The sequence below is a fragment of the Blennius ocellaris genome (assembly GCF_963422515.1).
Source record: "Blennius ocellaris genome assembly, chromosome: 13".
NCBI classification, from domain to species: domain Eukaryota; kingdom Metazoa; phylum Chordata; class Actinopteri; order Blenniiformes; family Blenniidae; genus Blennius; species Blennius ocellaris.
In genome coordinates this window covers 15,001-35,349 of record NC_137662.1, presented here as the reverse complement: position 1 = coordinate 35,349, position 20,349 = coordinate 15,001, and the positions used below count along the sequence as shown (strand labels likewise).

Here is a 20,349-nt window from a genome sequence, read left to right as displayed (position 1 = left end):
GGTGTCTGAATGGAACAGTCCATGTTCTCCACGTGGTCCGGATGATGATGATGATGATGATGATGTCAGAAACACTGATCAATTCAACGGCGCACACTTCAGTCATTGTTATGTACGGATCTTCTTCCTGCTTGGGCAGAAGGACCGCCACTGGCTGTGGTTCGCTGGCGCAGCGTGTCAGACTAACTCACTTTTCCCCCCGTTTAGACAGACATGGAAGTGTTCTGGAAAAGTTCTGTGTCCAGTGGCTCTGGGCGCTGTTGTCGTGTAAATGAACACAATTCAGCTTTCCTAACTTATGTCTCGTTATAAGGCAGTAAATATTAATGGCTGAAGGGTCTGACGGGTGATTAAAGCCTCTCCTTGATACAAATGTGTGTTTCGACGATGATATTCCTAGTTTGAATGAATGAGATGAGAATCCTGCTGGGAACAGGCAGCGATTTCACTCCTCACCTGTGGATGTTCCCCTCAGCCCTGGTTCCGGTGCCGCCTGCAGAGGGGTCAGTGGGCCGCTGATCTCACGCTTCCCTCCATGGCATTTAGCATTAAGACTCCTCTCTCACAGCGCACACACACCTTCAGGGAGGTGGGACTCCATCCAGCCTGTCCTCGTGCATCAGGGTGCCGGTCACATTCAGCCGCAGACGAGGGGATGAGCCAATTGAGCTGCACGCTGTATGATCTGCATATAGATGAAGCTGATCTTTGCTCTAACAGCACAGCTCCAACCCCCATAAATACTAAGGAGCATATTATAGACACACACACACGCACACGCGCACACACACAGAATTAGCATTGGCAGCGATAGCAGACAGAAGCAATCAGGAGAATCAGCTACAGAGGAAAAGCTTGTCTGCTCATCTGAATGTGGAGCAGCACAGCAGGAGAACAAACAACGGCTCTAAATAAAGTTCTGCTTTGATTCAACCTCCTCCTCCGGAGGTGTGTTTGTCTCCGCCGACACTATTTGACGCAGGATTTGCCACAAAGCGACGGCTTTATTTCCGTTTCCAGCAAAGGCCAACTGTTGGTTTGCGCTGAGCTCTTCCTCACGGCTTGTTTGTGACATACCGGATCGTCTGGCTCTTCTTCTGTCTGCACACTGTACTGGACATTTATGGTCGTCTGGACGTCGTCATTCACAATATACAACCGCCGCGTCGCCTCCACTGTGTCATGTGTAGCCGGCAGGTTTGAAAACACCATTTTATAGAGTTCCATATTTGGTTAATTGGCTCTTAGCGACTTTATACTGTGTGTAAAACTGAGACGTGAGCATTTTGAAGACAAAGAACATTACAAAGTTAAATCACCAAGTCTTTTGAAAGTTGCCAATTCCTTTAAATGTAGTATTTTAAATTGATTTATATTTCACATGAACACTTTATTAAACAGTGTAAATACAATGTATAAGGAACTCAAGAAAGATAATAATAATAATGCAGTGGTGTTAGACTTTACATGCCGTTATTCATTCCATGCTCTATGGTGGTAAACGTACGTAGCCACCGCTGCTCTGGAGCAGACTGGCAGAGGTGAGGGAGGGGCAACAGGACAACCGTGCCCCCAGACAAATGTTGCTGCGACAGAAATTCCTTGGACTGGGGACGTGTTCACTTCAGGTTTATTACTTTATTCCTCGAATGAATACAACATGCATGTTTTTGTGTTGTCAGAGTCGTCATCTTAATTCCATTTTAGTTCTAGAACCCAGGTGAACTCAACTTGATTCTATTTACAACGTGACATTTTGTACATGTCCTCCTCCAATAGTGACGACATCCTGTGTGCTGATGTCTTTTTGAGGGAAAGACTTTCCAAAATAAAATCTGGACACATCTAAAAACCATGCCTATTCATTTCCCCATCTTCCATTCTTTCCCTCAGCTCATTGAGAGTAAACCTGGCGGAATGTGGGGGTTAGAGCGTCGACCATCCACAGTGTCATTCCACGGCTCAGAGAAAAACCTCAGAACGTAGTGGGCAAGGCCGAAAATCCACACGGAAATGCCTGTGACCCCCGCAGCAGCAGTGCATTAAAAACCCACATTGTGGCAGAGAGGATGTTACAACAATGCTGAAAGTTTCCTCCAAGCTCACATTTAGTGTTTCAGCAAACATTGCCAGAGAACAGCAGGCTCAGTGTGTCAGCCAAGTGTTCCTTTAACGCTTTGAGTGATTCTCCATATCGATGTCGCTGCAGTCCCGTCTGTTGTCATTCAGCCCCAGTGCAGCCACAGTTAAAAGTCTTCTCTTCAGACACTCATTCACCAGCTCAGGCTGCATGCAGCCAGCCGTTGTGCAGTTGGCGCTGCACCCACTCCAGCATTTCAGCATCTGCGTCACAAAAATACACGTTAACATGTAATGTTTCTGATGAAACACAAGTATTGTCCTTGGGAGACCCGCTATATTATTATATACATTATTTATTTGATCTTTTACATTATTCATTGTTTTTTTTATACATCCTAACTTTTGCGTAACAAACGTAATGTTCAATATATTAACGACCTGCTGCGAGATAGAAACCTACCGTTACGTTACTCCCTCCAAAGAAATCATCTCGGGGCACTGAAGTTGTTAGGAAAGCGTATTCTTGCGTTGAGCAGACGCCTCATCTCTAATTGAGTTTCTTCTGTATATTGCATAAACCATATATAGCGAGAAACTATCAAAGTTCCGGTGATTTCCTTGAAGTTCAGAAAAAAACACACAAAGAGGATGAAGTTGCTCTATGGAGGTCAGGTGACCTCCGGTCTGGGGCCACCTGTTGTCTGCAGCCAGGACATCACAACTCCATAGTGCCTTCACTTTATACATCACAACTCCATAGTGCCTTCACTTTATACATCACAACTCCATAGTGCCGTCACTTTATACATCACAACTCCATAGTGCCGTCACTTTATACATCACAACTCCATAGTGCCGTCACTTTGTACATCACAACTCCATAGTGTCGTCACTTTGTACATCACAACTCCATAGTGTCATCACTTTATACATCACAACTCCATAGTGCCATGACTTTATACATCACAACTCCATAGTGCCATCACTTTATACATCACAACTTCATTAGTGCCATCACTTTCTACATCACAACTCCATAGTGCCTTCACTTACTACATCACAACTCCATAGTGCCTTCACTTTCTACATCACAACTCCATAGTGCCTTCACTTTCTACATCACAACTCCATAGTGTCATCACTTTACACATCACAACTCCATAGTGCCGTCACTTTACACATCACAACTCCATAGTGCCGTCACTTTATACATCACAACTCCATAGTGCCATCACTTTGTACATCACAACTCCATAGTGCCATGACTTTATACATCACAACTCCATAGTGTCATCACTTTATACATCACAACTCCATAGTGCCATGACTTTATACATCACAACTCCATAGTGCCATGACTTTATACATCACAACTCTATAGTGCCATGACTTTATACATCACAACTCCATAGTGTCATCACTTTATACATCACAACTCCGTAGTGCCATCACTTTATACATCACAACTCCATAGTGCCTTCACTTTATACATCACAACTCCATCGTGCCATGACTTTATACATCACAACTCCATAGTGTCATCACTTTATACATCACAACTCCATAGTGCCGTCACTTTATACATCACAACTCCATAGTGCCGTCACTTTATACATCACAACTCCATAGTGCCGTCACTTTGTACATCACAACTCCATAGTGTCGTCACTTTGTACATCACAACTCCATAGTGTCATCACTTTATACATCACAACTCCATAGTGCCATGACTTTATACATCACAACTCCATAGTGCCATAACTTTATACATCACAACTCCATTGTGCCATCACTTTATACATCACAACTCCATAGTGCCTTCACTTTCTACATCACAACTCCATAGTGCCTTCACTTTCTACATCACAACTCCATAGTGCCTTCACTTTCTACATCACAACTCCATAGTGTCATCACTTTACACATCACAACTCCATAGTGCCGTCACTTTACACATCACAACTCCATAGTGCCGTCACTTTACACATCACAACTCCATAGTGCCGTCACTTTATACATCACAACTCCATAGTGCCATCACTTTGTACATCACAACTCCATAGTGCCATGACTTTATACATCACAACTCCATAGTGTCATCACTTTATACATCACAACTCCATAGTGCCATGACTTTATACATCACAACTCCATAGTGCCATGACTTTATACATCACAACTCTATAGTGCCATGACTTTATACATCACAACTCCATAGTGTCATCACTTTATACATCACAACTCCGTAGTGCCATCACTTTATACATCACAACTCCATAGTGCCTTCACTTTATACATCACAACTCCATCGTGCCATGACTTTATACATCACAACTCCATAGTGTCATCACTTTATACATCACAACTCCATAGTGCCGTCACTTTATACATCACAACTCCATAGTGCCGTCACTTTATACATCACAACTCCATAGTGCCGTCACTTTGTACATCACAACTCCATAGTGTCGTCACTTTGTACATCACAACTCCATAGTGTCATCACTTTATACATCACAACTCCATAGTGCCATGACTTTATACATCACAACTCCATAGTGCCATCACTTTATACATCACAACTCCATTGTGCCATCACTTTATACATCACAACTCCATAGTGCCTTCACTTTCTACATCACAACTCCATAGTGCCTTCACTTTCTACATCACAACTCCATAGTGCCTTCACTTTCTACATCACAACTCCATAGTGTCATCACTTTACACATCACAACTCCATAGTGCCGTCACTTTACACATCACAACTCCATAGTGCCGTCACTTTACACATCACAACTCCATAGTGCCGTCACTTTATACATCACAACTCCATAGTGCCATCACTTTGTACATCACAACTCCATAGTGCCATGACTTTATACATCACAACTCCATAGTGTCATCACTTTATACATCACAACTCCATAGTGCCATGACTTTATACATCACAACTCCATAGTGCCATGACTTTATACATCACAACTCCATAGTGCCATGACTTTATACATCACAACTCTATAGTGCCATGACTTTATACATCACAACTCCATAGTGTCATCACTTTATACATCACAACTCCATAGTGTCATCACTTTATACATCACAACTCCATAGTGTCATCACTTTATACATCACAACTCCATAGTGCCATGACTTTATACATCACAACTCCATAGTGCCATGACTTTATACATCACAACTCCATAGTGCCATGACTTTATACATCACAACTCCATAGTGTCATCACTTTATACATCACAACTCCATAGTGCCATGACTTTATACATCACAACTCCATAGTGCCTTCACTTTATACATCACAACTCCATAGTGCCATCACTTTACACATCACAACTCCATAGTGCCATCACTTTATACATCACAACTCCATAGTGTCATCACTTTATACATCACAACTCCATAGTGCCATCACTTTATACATCACAACTCCATAGTGCCTTCACTTTATACATCACAACTCCATAGTGCCATCACTTTATACATCACAACTCCATAGTGTCATCACTTTATACATCACAACTCCATAGTGCCTTCACTTTATACATCACAACTCCATAGTGCCGTGACTTTGTACATCACAACTCCATAGTGCCGTCACTTTGTACATCACAACTCCATAGTGCCGTCACTTTGTACATCACAACTCCATAGTGTCGTCACTTTGTACATCACAACTCCATAGTGTCATCACTTTATACATCACAACTCCATAGTGCCATGACTTTATACATCACAACTCCATAGTGCCATCACTTTATACATCACAACTTCATTAGTGCCATCACTTTGTACATCACAACTCCATAGTGCCTTCACTTTCTACATCACAACTCCATAGTGCCTTCACTTTCTACATCACAACTCCATAGTGTCATCACTTTACACATCACAACTCCATAGTGCCGTCACTTTACACATCACAACTCCATAGTGCCGTCACTTTATACATCACAACTCCATAGTGCCATCACTTTGTACATCACAACTCCATAGTGCCATGACTTTATACATCACAACTCCATAGTGTCATCACTTTATACATCACAACTCCATAGTGCCATGACTTTATACATCACAACTCCATAGTGCCATGACTTTATACATCACAACTCTATAGTGCCATGACTTTATACATCACAACTCCATAGTGTCATCAATTTATACATCACAACTCTATAGTGCCATGACTTTATACATCACAACTCCATAGTGCCTTCACTTTATACATCACAACTCCGTAGTGCCATCACTTTATACATCACAACTCCATAGTGCCTTCACTTTATACATCACAACTCCATCGTGCCATGACTTTATACATCACAACTCCATAGTGCCATGACTTTATACATCACAACTCCATAGTGCCTTCACTTTATACATCACAACTCCATAGTGCCTTCACTTTATACATCACAACTCCATAGTGCCATCACTTTCTACATCACAACTCCATAGTGTCATCACTTTATACATCACAACTCCATAGTGCCTTCACTTTATACATCACAACTCCATAGTGCCGTGACTTTATACATCACAACTCCATAGTGCCGTGACTTTTTACATCACAACTCCATAGTGCCATGACTTTATACATCACAACTCCATAGTGCCATGACTTTATACATCACAACTCCATAGTGCCTTCACTTTATACATCACAACTCCATAGTGCCATCACTTTACACATCACAACTCCATAGTGCCATCACTTTATACATCACAACTCCATAGTGTCATCACTTTATACATCACAACTCCATAGTGCCATCACTTTATACATCACAACTCCATAGTGCCTTCACTTTATACATCACAACTCCATAGTGCCATCACTTTATACATCACAACTCCATAGTGCCATCACTTTATACATCACAACTCCATAGTGTCATCACTTTATACATCACAACTCCATAGTGCCTTCACTTTATACATCACAACTCCATAGTGCCGTGACTTTATACATCACAACTCCATAGTGCCGTCACTTTATACATCACAACTCCATAGTGCCTTCACTTTCTACATCACAACTCCATAGTGTCATCACTTTACACATCACAACTCCATAGTGCCGTCACTTTACACATCACAACTCCATAGTGCCGTCACTTTATACATCACAACTCCATAGTGCCATCACTTTGTACATCACAACTCCATAGTGCCATGACTTTATACATCACAACTCCATAGTGTCATCACTTTATACATCACAACTCCATAGTGCCATGACTTTATACATCACAACTCCATAGTGCCATGACTTTATACATCACAACTCTATAGTGCCATGACTTTATACATCACAACTCCATAGTGTCATCACTTTATACATCACAACTCTATAGTGCCATGACTTTATACATCACAACTCCATAGTGCCTTCACTTTATACATCACAACTCCGTAGTGCCATCACTTTATACATCACAACTCCATAGTGCCTTCACTTTATACATCACAACTCCATCGTGCCATGACTTTATACATCACAACTCCATAGTGCCATGACTTTATACATCACAACTCCATAGTGCCTTCACTTTATACATCACAACTCCATAGTGCCATCACTTTACACATCACAACTCCATAGTGCCATCACTTTATACATCACAACTCCATAGTGTCATCACTTTATACATCACAACTCCATTGTGCCATCACTTTATACATCACAACTCCATAGTGCCTTCACTTTATACATCACAACTCCATAGTGCCATCACTTTCTACATCACAACTCCATAGTGTCATCACTTTATACATCACAACTCCATAGTGCCTTCACTTTATACATCACAACTCCATAGTGCCGTGACTTTATACATCACAACTCCATAGTGCCGTGACTTTTTACATCACAACTCCATAGTGCCATCACTTTGTACATCACAACTCCATAGTGCCATGACTTTATACATCACAACTCCATAGTGTCATCACTTTATACATCACAACTCCATAGTGCCATGACTTTATACATCACAACTCCATAGTGCCATGACTTTATACATCACAACTCTATAGTGCCATGACTTTATACATCACAACTCCATAGTGTCATCAATTTATACATCACAACTCTATAGTGCCATGACTTTATACATCACAACTCCATAGTGCCTTCACTTTATACATCACAACTCCGTAGTGCCATCACTTTATACATCACAACTCCATAGTGCCTTCACTTTATACATCACAACTCCATCGTGCCATGACTTTATACATCACAACTCCATAGTGCCATGACTTTATACATCACAACTCCATAGTGCCTTCACTTTATACATCACAACTCCATAGTGCCTTCACTTTATACATCACAACTCCATAGTGCCATCACTTTCTACATCACAACTCCATAGTGTCATCACTTTATACATCACAACTCCATAGTGCCTTCACTTTATACATCACAACTCCATAGTGCCGTGACTTTATACATCACAACTCCATAGTGCCGTGACTTTTTACATCACAACTCCATAGTGCCATGACTTTATACATCACAACTCCATAGTGCCATGACTTTATACATCACAACTCCATAGTGCCTTCACTTTATACATCACAACTCCATAGTGCCATCACTTTACACATCACAACTCCATAGTGCCATCACTTTATACATCACAACTCCATAGTGTCATCACTTTATACATCACAACTCCATAGTGCCATCACTTTATACATCACAACTCCATAGTGCCTTCACTTTATACATCACAACTCCATAGTGCCATCACTTTATACATCACAACTCCATAGTGCCATCACTTTATACATCACAACTCCATAGTGTCATCACTTTATACATCACAACTCCATAGTGCCTTCACTTTATACATCACAACTCCATAGTGCCGTGACTTTATACATCACAACTCCATAGTGCCGTCACTTTATACATCACAACTCCATAGTGCCTTCACTTTCTACATCACAACTCCATAGTGTCATCACTTTACACATCACAACTCCATAGTGCCGTCACTTTACACATCACAACTCCATAGTGCCGTCACTTTATACATCACAACTCCATAGTGCCATCACTTTGTACATCACAACTCCATAGTGCCATGACTTTATACATCACAACTCCATAGTGTCATCACTTTATACATCACAACTCCATAGTGCCATGACTTTATACATCACAACTCCATAGTGCCATGACTTTATACATCACAACTCTATAGTGCCATGACTTTATACATCACAACTCCATAGTGTCATCACTTTATACATCACAACTCTATAGTGCCATGACTTTATACATCACAACTCCATAGTGCCTTCACTTTATACATCACAACTCCGTAGTGCCATCACTTTATACATCACAACTCCATAGTGCCTTCACTTTATACATCACAACTCCATCGTGCCATGACTTTATACATCACAACTCCATAGTGCCATGACTTTATACATCACAACTCCATAGTGCCTTCACTTTATACATCACAACTCCATAGTGCCATCACTTTACACATCACAACTCCATAGTGCCATCACTTTATACATCACAACTCCATAGTGTCATCACTTTATACATCACAACTCCATTGTGCCATCACTTTATACATCACAACTCCATAGTGCCTTCACTTTATACATCACAACTCCATAGTGCCATCACTTTCTACATCACAACTCCATAGTGTCATCACTTTATACATCACAACTCCATAGTGCCTTCACTTTATACATCACAACTCCATAGTGCCGTGACTTTATACATCACAACTCCATAGTGCCGTGACTTTTTACATCACAACTCCATAGTGCCATGACTTTATACATCACAACTCCATAGTGTCATGACTTTATACATCACAACTCCATAGTGCCATGACTTTATACATCACAACTCCATAGTGCCATGACTTTATACATCACAACTCCATAGTGCCTTCACTTTATACATCACAACTCCATAGTGCCATCACTTTACACATCACAACTCCATAGTGCCATCACTTTATACATCACAACTCCATAGTGTCATCACTTTATACATCACAACTCCATTGTGCCATCACTTTATACATCACAACTCCATAGTGCCTTCACTTTATACATCACAACTCCATAGTGCCATCACTTTCTACATCACAACTCCATAGTGTCATCACTTTATACATCACAACTCCATAGTGCCTTCACTTTATACATCACAACTCCATAGTGCCGTGACTTTATACATCACAACTCCATAGTGCCGTGACTTTATACATCACAACTCCATAGTGCCATGACTTTATACATCACAACTCCATAGTGTCATGACTTTATACATCACAACTCCATAGTGCCATGACTTTATACATCACAACTCCATAGTGCCATGACTTTATACATCACAACTCCATAGTGCCTTCACTTTATACATCACAACTCCATAGTGCCATCACTTTACACATCACAACTCCATAGTGCCATCACTTTATACATCACAACTCCATAGTGTCATCACTTTATACATCACAACTCCATTGTGCCATCACTTTATACATCACAACTCCATCGTGCCTTCACTTTATACATCACAACTCCATAGTGCCATCACTTTCTACATCACAACTCCATAGTGTCATCACTTTATACATCACAACTCCATAGTGCCTTCACTTTATACATCACAACTCCATAGTGCCATCACTTTATACATCACAACTCCATAGTGTCATCACTTTATACATCACAACTCCATTGTGCCATCACTTTATACATCACAACTCCATAGTGCCTTCACTTTATACATCACAACTCCATAGTGCCATCACTTTCTACATCACAACTCCATAGTGTCATCACTTTATACATCACAACTCCATAGTGCCTTCACTTTATACATCACAACTCCATAGTGCCGTGACTTTATACATCACAACTCCATAGTGCCGTGACTTTTTACATCACAACTCCATAGTGCCATGACTTTATACATCACAACTCCATAGTGTCATGACTTTATACATCACAACTCCATAGTGCCATGACTTTATACATCACAACTCCATAGTGCCATGACTTTATACATCACAACTCCATAGTTCCATCACTTTCCTGACAATTTTCTTTTGCATATCTTATGTGTAACTGATGTGCACTGGGAGAACACAATAATTCAAAACCACAGTAGCCCCAAGTGGAAGCATAGATATCATCAAACTGTGTGTGTGTGTCTCTCACTCTCTCTCTCTCTCACACACACACACACACACACACACACACACACACACACACACACACACACACACACACACACACACACACACACACACACACACACACACACACACACACACACACACACACACACACACACACACACGCACACAGCTCTCTTCTCATTTTGTCACGTCCACCCCCCCACTTACCCACAGGCCCTGGATAATGGAGTTGTGACCCTCCCAGAGAGAATAATGAGCCGCAGCCCTTCAGAAGGAGCGTCAGATTGCCTGCTGAAAGTATTAGGCATGTTAATCTGTTGGACCCACAGATCATCCAATAATGCAGCGAGCAGGACAACACTCTATTAACGGCAGGATAATGTCAGGAGGGCGACAGACCTCTTTTTGTTTGCCTGTGTGTGTGTGTGTGTGTGTGTGTGTGTGTGTGTGTGTGTGTGTGTGTGTGTGTGTGCGTGTGTGCGTGTGTGCGTGCTTGCGTGCGCGCGCGCGCACACTGACATCTCATTTTCCTGCAAAGCTTCAGAACACACACACACACGCACACTCCAGCAGTCAGTTTATTTGTGTCTCAGGTTGAAAGGTTGCGGTTCCCACCATGATATTGCCTTGCGGAGCAGCTTAGGACACTTTCTACAATCCTTTGTGTTCACACTCTCATCTGGTTGGACGCTGCAGAAGACATTAAATAGTCCCAAACAAGGAGCGCACTAAAGATGTAGAGAGCAAAGCCGCCGGGCTCTTGGCTCACAGCGGTGAGGACCTTCCTCACATTCTGTCTACGTGAAGTGAAAAGGTCAGAATGTCAAAATGTTTGTGCCACAGGTTTTCCTCTTCTCATCCCAGTCTTCATATTTACCAGACATAAGAAGCCTGTCAACCCTTTAAATGTTAAGGTTTGTGTGTGACAACATGTGACTTAAAGATGACATTTTATTCTCACTTTATATAGAAAACCGTTAGAATCCAAAGGGCATTTTCCTTTTACAATATGAAATCTTGGTACTAGATTATCTTGCATATCTGGGTCAGGTTTTAACACTGCTTATAACCTGCAGCTTCTTGCAATTTGTGTTTTTCCGTTTTTGGTCCCTACTGCTGTGAAGTCGGCTTTTCTCAACATGAGAATATGTGAATGCAGGTAAAGGATGTGGCTGGATTTCTGCTGCTGGTGTGTGATTTGATATGAAGACCGATACAGGGGATAGATAATGGAGTACAATGATGAACAGCAGTGGTGCAAGGGCGTTTCCGTCTCACTGTCAGATCTCATCACTCTCGCTGTGGTGTTGGTGTACACCAGTGTTTTCCAGCCACTGTGCCGCGGCACACTGGTGTTCCGCGAGATACAGTCAGGTGTGCCGTGGGAAATTATCCAATTTGACTTTTTTTCTAAAGAACATTTATATGCAGAGTGATTTTGTATAAACACTGTGGCGAGCGCCGCGGAAGAATTACTCTGAGTTGAGATTCTTTTCTGCCAACTGATCACCAGACGCTTTTATTTTGACATGACGGCACGCAACCAGAACTTGATAGCAGGATGACACTCCACACAACACATTTCTCACTCCTGGTTGCACACCAACATCCAACAAACCAAACTAGACGAAATAATTAGCTAACTGAACCGGGGAACAAAAACACAACACAAGCACAAATCAACACACACAACAACCCCGACAATAACCCTCAATAACCTCCGGCAACACATAACCTGAACTCCCATCATGCCCTGCAGCGACCAACTCCGTGATGCTACAATACTCTTCACCACTAGAGGGCAGCACAGAACGTTTCCGGTGAAATGAAACTTAACAGACGTCAGTGTGGTTAATCTCCACCTCCTGCTACCATCTTGTATCAAAGTACTGTGTCAGTGACAGTGATGGAGAAGTTTTTGAAAAGGAAGAATGTGAACCAGGATCTCAGCTCTTCATCCATCAGGTCCAGGTTTCACACTGACGGAGTAAAAATAAAAAAAAGGAATTGGTAAATACTTTTTTCTGTATTTATTTGATTCATGTTGATAAAACTTTGATGAGAAAGACTTTATATTGTTAATAGAGGCTACAGAGTTTCACATTTTAACATTTTCGAGTGGTGGTGTGCCTCAAGATTTTTCCAAAGAAAAAAGTGTGTCTTTTCTCAAAAAAGGTTGAAAAACACTGGTGTACACAACCCTGGACAGCTTCTGAGGTTCCATGGAGACTCCATAGGTGCCATCAGACATGTGCAAGATCTCAACAACAATCAACATCAAGGCAGTAACCCTCTTGGAAACTAGACCGTCATGCAAAGCCTGTATGAATTAAGACACTTTCACAAGCACTGTCAGTGCCAGAGTCCTTTTTATCATCGCCAACCTACCAGAAGTAGCTTGTAGTGCAAATAGTACCACTTCTCGAGTAAACATATTTGAAAACAATTTTTTTTTTTAAAGAAAAAGATTGAGGTATTTTATTATGTGGAGCGAGCAGCAAAGGAACAATCTTCACATTCTTTTCACAAGCCCCTACAACCGTGACCCCCTCTGAAGGTGAAGGCTGGTTCTGGCAGCGGGCCGCTTCACCAGGGACATCCTTTGTCACGTAGTTTTCCAAGTACACGTTCTTTTGCTATCTGTAGGGAAGAAAAACAACATAATATGTGTTATTAAAAAAAAAAAAAAAAAAAAATTACAAATCTGCCTAGTTATGTGGGCCATTTTGAAACTCAGACATGAAGCATTTGTCTTACTTGTGTTTACATGAATATGGCGTGTACAATCCTGGCCACTTCATTCGGTTAGAACAGGGGTCGGCAACCCGCGGCTCTTCGGTCCCTCCACTGCGGCTCCTTGAGCCTCGGTCCCACTGCAGTTCATCCCGGAGGGACGTAAGGAGGCAAGGCCACCCAGAGCGCAGTCCCGCTACAAAGAGTGGTAAAATGTAGGGTCGTGAACGACGCAGCGATGTGACGTCATTACAACAATAATGGCATGAAGAACGTAGAATTGCGGCTGCAGGTCATGACAGCGGCTCAACTGGTGTCTGAAGCTGGGAGCTTCCTGTACCTTTCACAGTAAAAGCCCACAGTTCCAGGAGGTTCATTACAGACTTGTTGAGAGTGACGGAACATTCTAGTGAATTCCACAACAACTACAGGACATTAAAGACACACCATCACACTCATGGTTCTAACAATCCACATCTCCCACATTTATCTTCCATTTTAATAATGTGTCGCAATAAAGGAGCTGCAATGCATCATGGGAGCTTCTGTTTGTCGTGTTTTAAATGTAATTATTGGGGTTATATTAGCTTTGTAGTGTTGGTAATAATTGTGTTGTGTTTTTGTTGCTTAGTTCATGTAGTTTAGTTTATTAGTTGTAAGTTGTCAACCAGCAGTGAAGAAGGTTTTGTGTGTCGTGTCGTCCTGGCATGGTCTGCCTGTCAAAATAAAATGTGTCTCTCTCTCTGGGTGTTGTGTTCAGTGGGAAACGGGACCAAATGGCTCTTTGAGCATTAAAGGTTGCCGACCCCTGGGTTAGACCTATTACTTTTAAAATGTTGCAAACTGTAAGGAAGCAGATATTTGGTACCGCAGCGTTGGGAGCATGTCCGCACGAAGCGGAGCAAAGTGTGTGGACAATTCGGGAATAGTGTGCTTGCGGCTTTCCTTAACGATCGGGCTAACCGTTTCTGAAAAAAATCCTGAAAACTGCGAAAATGCTCCCATTCAAAGCGACTGAGAGTCGAGTGAAAAACCCCCTCCATCTTCAACACCAGGTGACGTCGCCATACTTTCACCTTCACACTTCATTTCACTTTCAAAACTTTCTTGTCCTCTATTCAGAAGTGAAATCGTCTTTTTTTTCTGTCTTCTACCGATTCGGTATTTTTCGCATTCTGTTCTACCATGTGAGTTTTCCTGTTTCCAGGATGAGATGCCTATACAGTCTTTGACAGTACACATCCAAACGCTACTCTGCTTTGTTTTCCCAGATTACCACAGTTCAAAGAGGAGGCCAAGAGCTTCGTTGGTGCCAACATGAAGAAGGTAACATGATTGAGATGTTGAATGTGAACCCCATCTGCCTGCTCTGGTTCCCCTTTTGGTTTCTCTCATTGTCCATCATTGCCTTTTTGCTGCGATCACATTTCTATCAACATTCGGTCTGTGGCTGTTACATGGAGAAGTGTCGACCTGTCTTCTATAGCAACACAGTCACATGAGTTCTCCCCAGTGTTTTCTCTACTATACACTGTACTACTTATATCAGACAGAGAAACCAACATATTTCTTTTCATCCTGTGCCTGCCGGGTCGTTCAGATCATTTGTACTTTGAGTACTGCTCAGTTTTCTGCTTCCTGCGTTTGTTTGTGGCCCTTTTCCTTTCTGCAGACCTCTTCTTGTATCCTGGTCACTCAGTATCTGACAGGTACAGAGCAGCATAGGGACACACGTCACGACGGATTAGAGAGGGTACTGACATCGTCTGGCACTGGCTGCCTTATTCTGCCTCAGGCTGGATCAGTCTGTTGCTTCAGATTGCTGGATTCGTCTGTTGACTGGCGGCCATGGTTCCTTGGTGGGAGTAGTGGCAGTGTATTTTGGTTATCTAATGAATGTCTTTAACTTCCTCTTCAGAGAAGAAGCACCTTTTATCTTCTAGCTGTGTTTAGCTGCAGGTCCTGGGAGGAGGAGGGGAGGAGGGGAAGGAGGAAGAGAGGATGACAGCATGAGAGGAGGAGGAGGAGAGGAGGAGGTAGAGAGGATGATAGCATGAGAGAAGGAGGAGAGGATGAGAGGAGGACCTCCATCTTGAGTTCTGACAATCTGGAGATTCTGTATATCTCTGCTGCTACCAGGGTCTGGTGTAATAATGTTGAGTGAGGAGGCAGCACGGTGAGACCAGGTGTGATGAGGCAGAACGGTGAGACCAGGTGTGGTGAGGCAGCACGGTGAGACCAGGTGTGAGGAGGCAGCACGGTGAGACCAGGTGTGAGGAGGCAGAACGGTGAGACCAGGTGTGAGGAGGCAGAACGGTGAGACCAGGTGTGATGAGGCAGCACGGTGAGACCAGGTGTGAGGAGGCAGCACGGTGAGACCAGGTGTGAGGAGGCAGCACGGTGAGACCAGGTGTGATGAGGCAGAACGGTGAGACCAGGTGTGAGGAGGCAGCACGGTGAGACCAGGTGTGAGGAGGCAGCACGGTGAGACCAGGTGTGAGGAGGCAGCACGGTGAGACCAGGTGTGATGAGGCAGAACGGTGAGACCAGGTGTGATGAGGCAGAACGGTGAGACCAGGTGTGATGAGGCAGAACGGTGAGACCAGGTGTGATGAGGCAGAACGGTGAGACCAGGTGTGAGGAGGCAGCACGGTGAGACCAGGTGTGATGAGGCAGAACGGTGAGACCAGGTGTGATGAGGCAGCACGGTGAGACCAGGTGTGAGGCGGCAGCACGGTGAGACCAGGTGTGAGGAGGCAGCACGGTGAGACCAGGTGTGATGAGGCAGCACGGTGAGACCAGGTGTGAGGAGGCAGCACGGTGAGACCAGGTGTGATGAGGCAGCACGGTGAGACCAGGTGTGAGGAGGCAGCACGGTAAGACCAGGTGTGAGGAGGCAGAACGGTGAGACCAGGTGTGAGGAGGCAGAACGGTGAGACCAGGTGTGAGGAGGCAGAACGGTGAGACCAGGTGTGAGGAGGCAGCACGGTGAGACCAGGTGTGAGGAGGCAGCACGGTGAGACCAGGTGTGAGGAGGCAGCACGGTGAGACCAGGTGTGATGAGGCAGCACGGTGAGACCAGGTGTGAGGAGGCAGCACGGTGAGACCAGGTGTGATGAGGCAGCACGGTGAGACCAGGTGTGAGGCGGCAGCACGGTGAGACCAGGTGTGATGAGGCAGAACGGTGAGACCAGGTGTGAGGAGGCAGCACGGTGAGACCAGGTGTGAGGCGGCAGCACGGTGAGACCAGGTGTGATGAGGCAGCACGGTGAGACCAGGTGTGAGGCGGCAGCACGGTGAGACCAGGTGTGATGAGGCAGAACGGTGAGACCAGGTGTGAGGAGGCAGCACGGTGAGACCAGGTGTGAGGCGGCAGCACGGTGAGACCAGGTGTGATGAGGCAGAACGGTGAGACCAGGTGTGAGGAGGCAGCACGGTGAGACCAGGTGTGATGAGGCAGCACGGTAAGACCAGGTGTGAGGCGGCAGCACGGTGAGACCAGGTGTGAGGAGGCAGCACGGTGAGACCAGGTGTGAGGAGGCAGCACGGTGAGACCAGGTGTGATGAGGCAGCACGGTCAGACCAGGTGTGAGGCGGCAGCACGGTGAGACCAGGTGTGATGAGGCAGAACGGTGAGACCAGGTGTGAGGAGGCAGAACGGTGAGACCAGGTGTGAGGAGGCAGCACGGTGAGACCAGGTGTGATGAGGCAGAACGGTGAGACCAGGTGTGATGAGGCAGAACGGTGAGACCAGGTGTGATGAGGCAGAACGGTGAGACCAGGTGTGATGAGGCAGAACGGTGAGACCAGGTGTGAGGCGGCAGCACGGTGAGACCAGGTGTGAGGAGGCAGAACGGTGAGACCAGGTGTGAGGAGGCAGCACGGTGAGACCAGGTGTGATGAGGCAGAACGGTGAGACCAGGTGTGAGGAGGCAGCACGGTGAGACCAGGTGTGAGGAGGCAGAACGGTGAGACCAGGTGTGAGGAGGCAGAACGGTGAGACCAGGTGTGAGGAGGCAGAACGGTGAGACCAGGTGTGAGGAGGCTTTCTCATATCAATGCTCTGTGCAGCGCCTTGTTCATTTCGTCAATTGACTTTATTTTGAATGTGGTTATTGACAAATTTCAGCTACGTTTTGCTGCAATTATTGCTTTCATCTTCCAACTCCACCAATCTCTGGAGCTTTCATTCATCCATCCATTCATTCATCCATTCATCCAGCCATTCATTCATTCATTCATTCATTCATCCAAGGAGGGCTTTGATTGATGAAGCAGTTGTCTTTGATAGGGAGCCAGCTGATCATTGAATGGAAATGAAAACATTTCCAAACTTCATACATGTAAATCTCATGAACACACTTTATTGCCAGTCTGTGTGAAACAACATACCACATGTTGAAGCTGAGACGTTGGACTATTTGATGGGACATATTTGCTCATTCTCAGGAAGTGGGGACGTTATGAGACATGTGTTTTTCGAGGCTGGTTAGAAGGGAGAGTTCTCATGTCCTTCTAGACCAGATCTCTTCAGTTCTGCAGGGTTTGTTTCTCTCCCAGTTCCAACACACCTAAATGCAATAAGAAGCTGGTTAGTGAGCTTTTTAAAAGCTTGATGGTGACATCATCATCAGATTGAGGTGTGCTGAAGCAGGGAGGGACAAACCTGCAGGACCCCAGCCCACTAGGCCCAGAACTGAAGAGTCCCGGTCTAGACTTGAATCTGTCTTCATGCTGCTCCAAGTGTTCTGGACTGCACACTTCCTGTTCTCCTGTGAAGTCCTGCTGCTGTGATCTGTGCTTCACAATCCCAGACCTTCACTCGGTAGAGCGCAGCCCTTCGCCATCACCACCGAGTTAGCACCACTAGCATGATAGCCGTTAGCTCATGTTGATGCTCTCCAGGTAGATTAAGTAGGAACACAAGTCGACAAAATAGAAAAACAAACAATGGTCACAGAAATAACATATAAATAATAAATAAAACATTCAATGAAAATGAAGTAGGGAAAATCAGACATTGCTTTTGAATTGTGGTTCAACAGTTTTAATGAACAAACTCGTGAAAGAGGCCTGGACAAAAATGATGGTACCTCTCGGAAAGATTGGAAGTGATTTCACCGTAGGGACATGTTGAGCCAAGATGTGTCCTCCAATCAGCATCTGAGGTGTCTACAAATGTCTCATCAGTCAGTCGGGCTGGTAAAAGGGTGAAGAGTGGTCACTGTGCTGTTTGGGGACATGGCGTGTCCCACACTCCACATGGACCACAGGAAGCCAAGGACAGAGTGGTCTCTGGAGATTAGAGAAATTATCGACCAGCATGTTTTAACATGGCGGTCTTACAACCTCTACCTTTAGGCACCTTTAGGTACCTTTAGGTACCTTTAGGTAGATGCTGGTCTTACAGCCTCTACCTTTAGGTACCTTTAGGTACCTTTAGGTAGAGGCTGTAAGACCAGCATGTTTTAACATGCTGGTCTTACAGCCTCTACCTTTAGGTACCTTTAGGTACCTTTAGGCACCTTTAGGTAGAGGCTGTAAGCCCAGCATGTTTTAACATGCTGGGCTTACAGCCTCTACCTTTAGGCACCTTTAGGTACCTTTAGGTAGCTTTAGGTAGAGGCTGTAAGACCATGTCCGTGTCACTACAGCTGCACGTGTCATTCAGAGATTGAAGGTCTGCAGGACTGTGGCCAGCCTCCCTGGACGAGGAACATTGATGACAAAGTGAAGAGACGCATAATACCAATTGTTACAAAAGAGTCCAGAACAACCTGCAAAGAAATGAAAGGTCAACTCCAAGGTCAAGGTACCTCAGTGTCAGATCATCCGTCGATTGTTGTTGGAGCCAAAATGGGCTTGATGGGAGACGACCAATGAGGACACTGCATGCTGACAAGCCCCAAAGCTTCTGGGAGAACGTCCTGTGGACAGACGAGACAAACCCGGAACCTTTCGGCAAGGCACATCAGTTCTATGTTCACTGACGCGTAAATGAAGCATAGCAAGAAAAGACCACCCTTCCTACTGTGGAATGAGGAGGAGCTCGGTTCTGTTCTGCCACAGGGTGTCTTGAACCTGTGCAGGGGACAATGAAACCTCGAGACTATCCATATGGGGTTATATTTGTGCCAAAATTCTGAGCGAGCGATGGGAAAATTTGAGCGCAAAAAAATTAATTGTGCAAGCGCACTAATAACATTTTGAGGAAATATTTAAATTGCGCAAAGACAAACTTGAGATTGCGCGCTCAAAAATCATTTCTGCGCTCAGATTCTTCCTCTGCGTGCTCAACCTCTCTCTCTCTCTC

At 44.2% G+C, this 20,349-nt stretch overlaps 1 protein-coding gene across 1 annotated transcript in view; it reads left to right on the top strand.

Moving 5' to 3' along the window:
- The window catches only part of LOC308138271 (Golgi-specific brefeldin A-resistance guanine nucleotide exchange factor 1-like), a gene marked incomplete at its 3' end in the record, with an annotated part of 97,951 nt that overhangs the window by 64,372 nt on the left and 13,230 nt on the right, over positions 1 to 20,349 (top strand). The window contains exon 8 of the mRNA XM_080507353.1: positions 15,308 to 15,362. Coding sequence (XP_080363479.1) covers positions 15,308 to 15,362 — 55 coding nt within the window. The remainder of the gene's footprint in view (positions 1 to 15,307; positions 15,363 to 20,349) is intronic.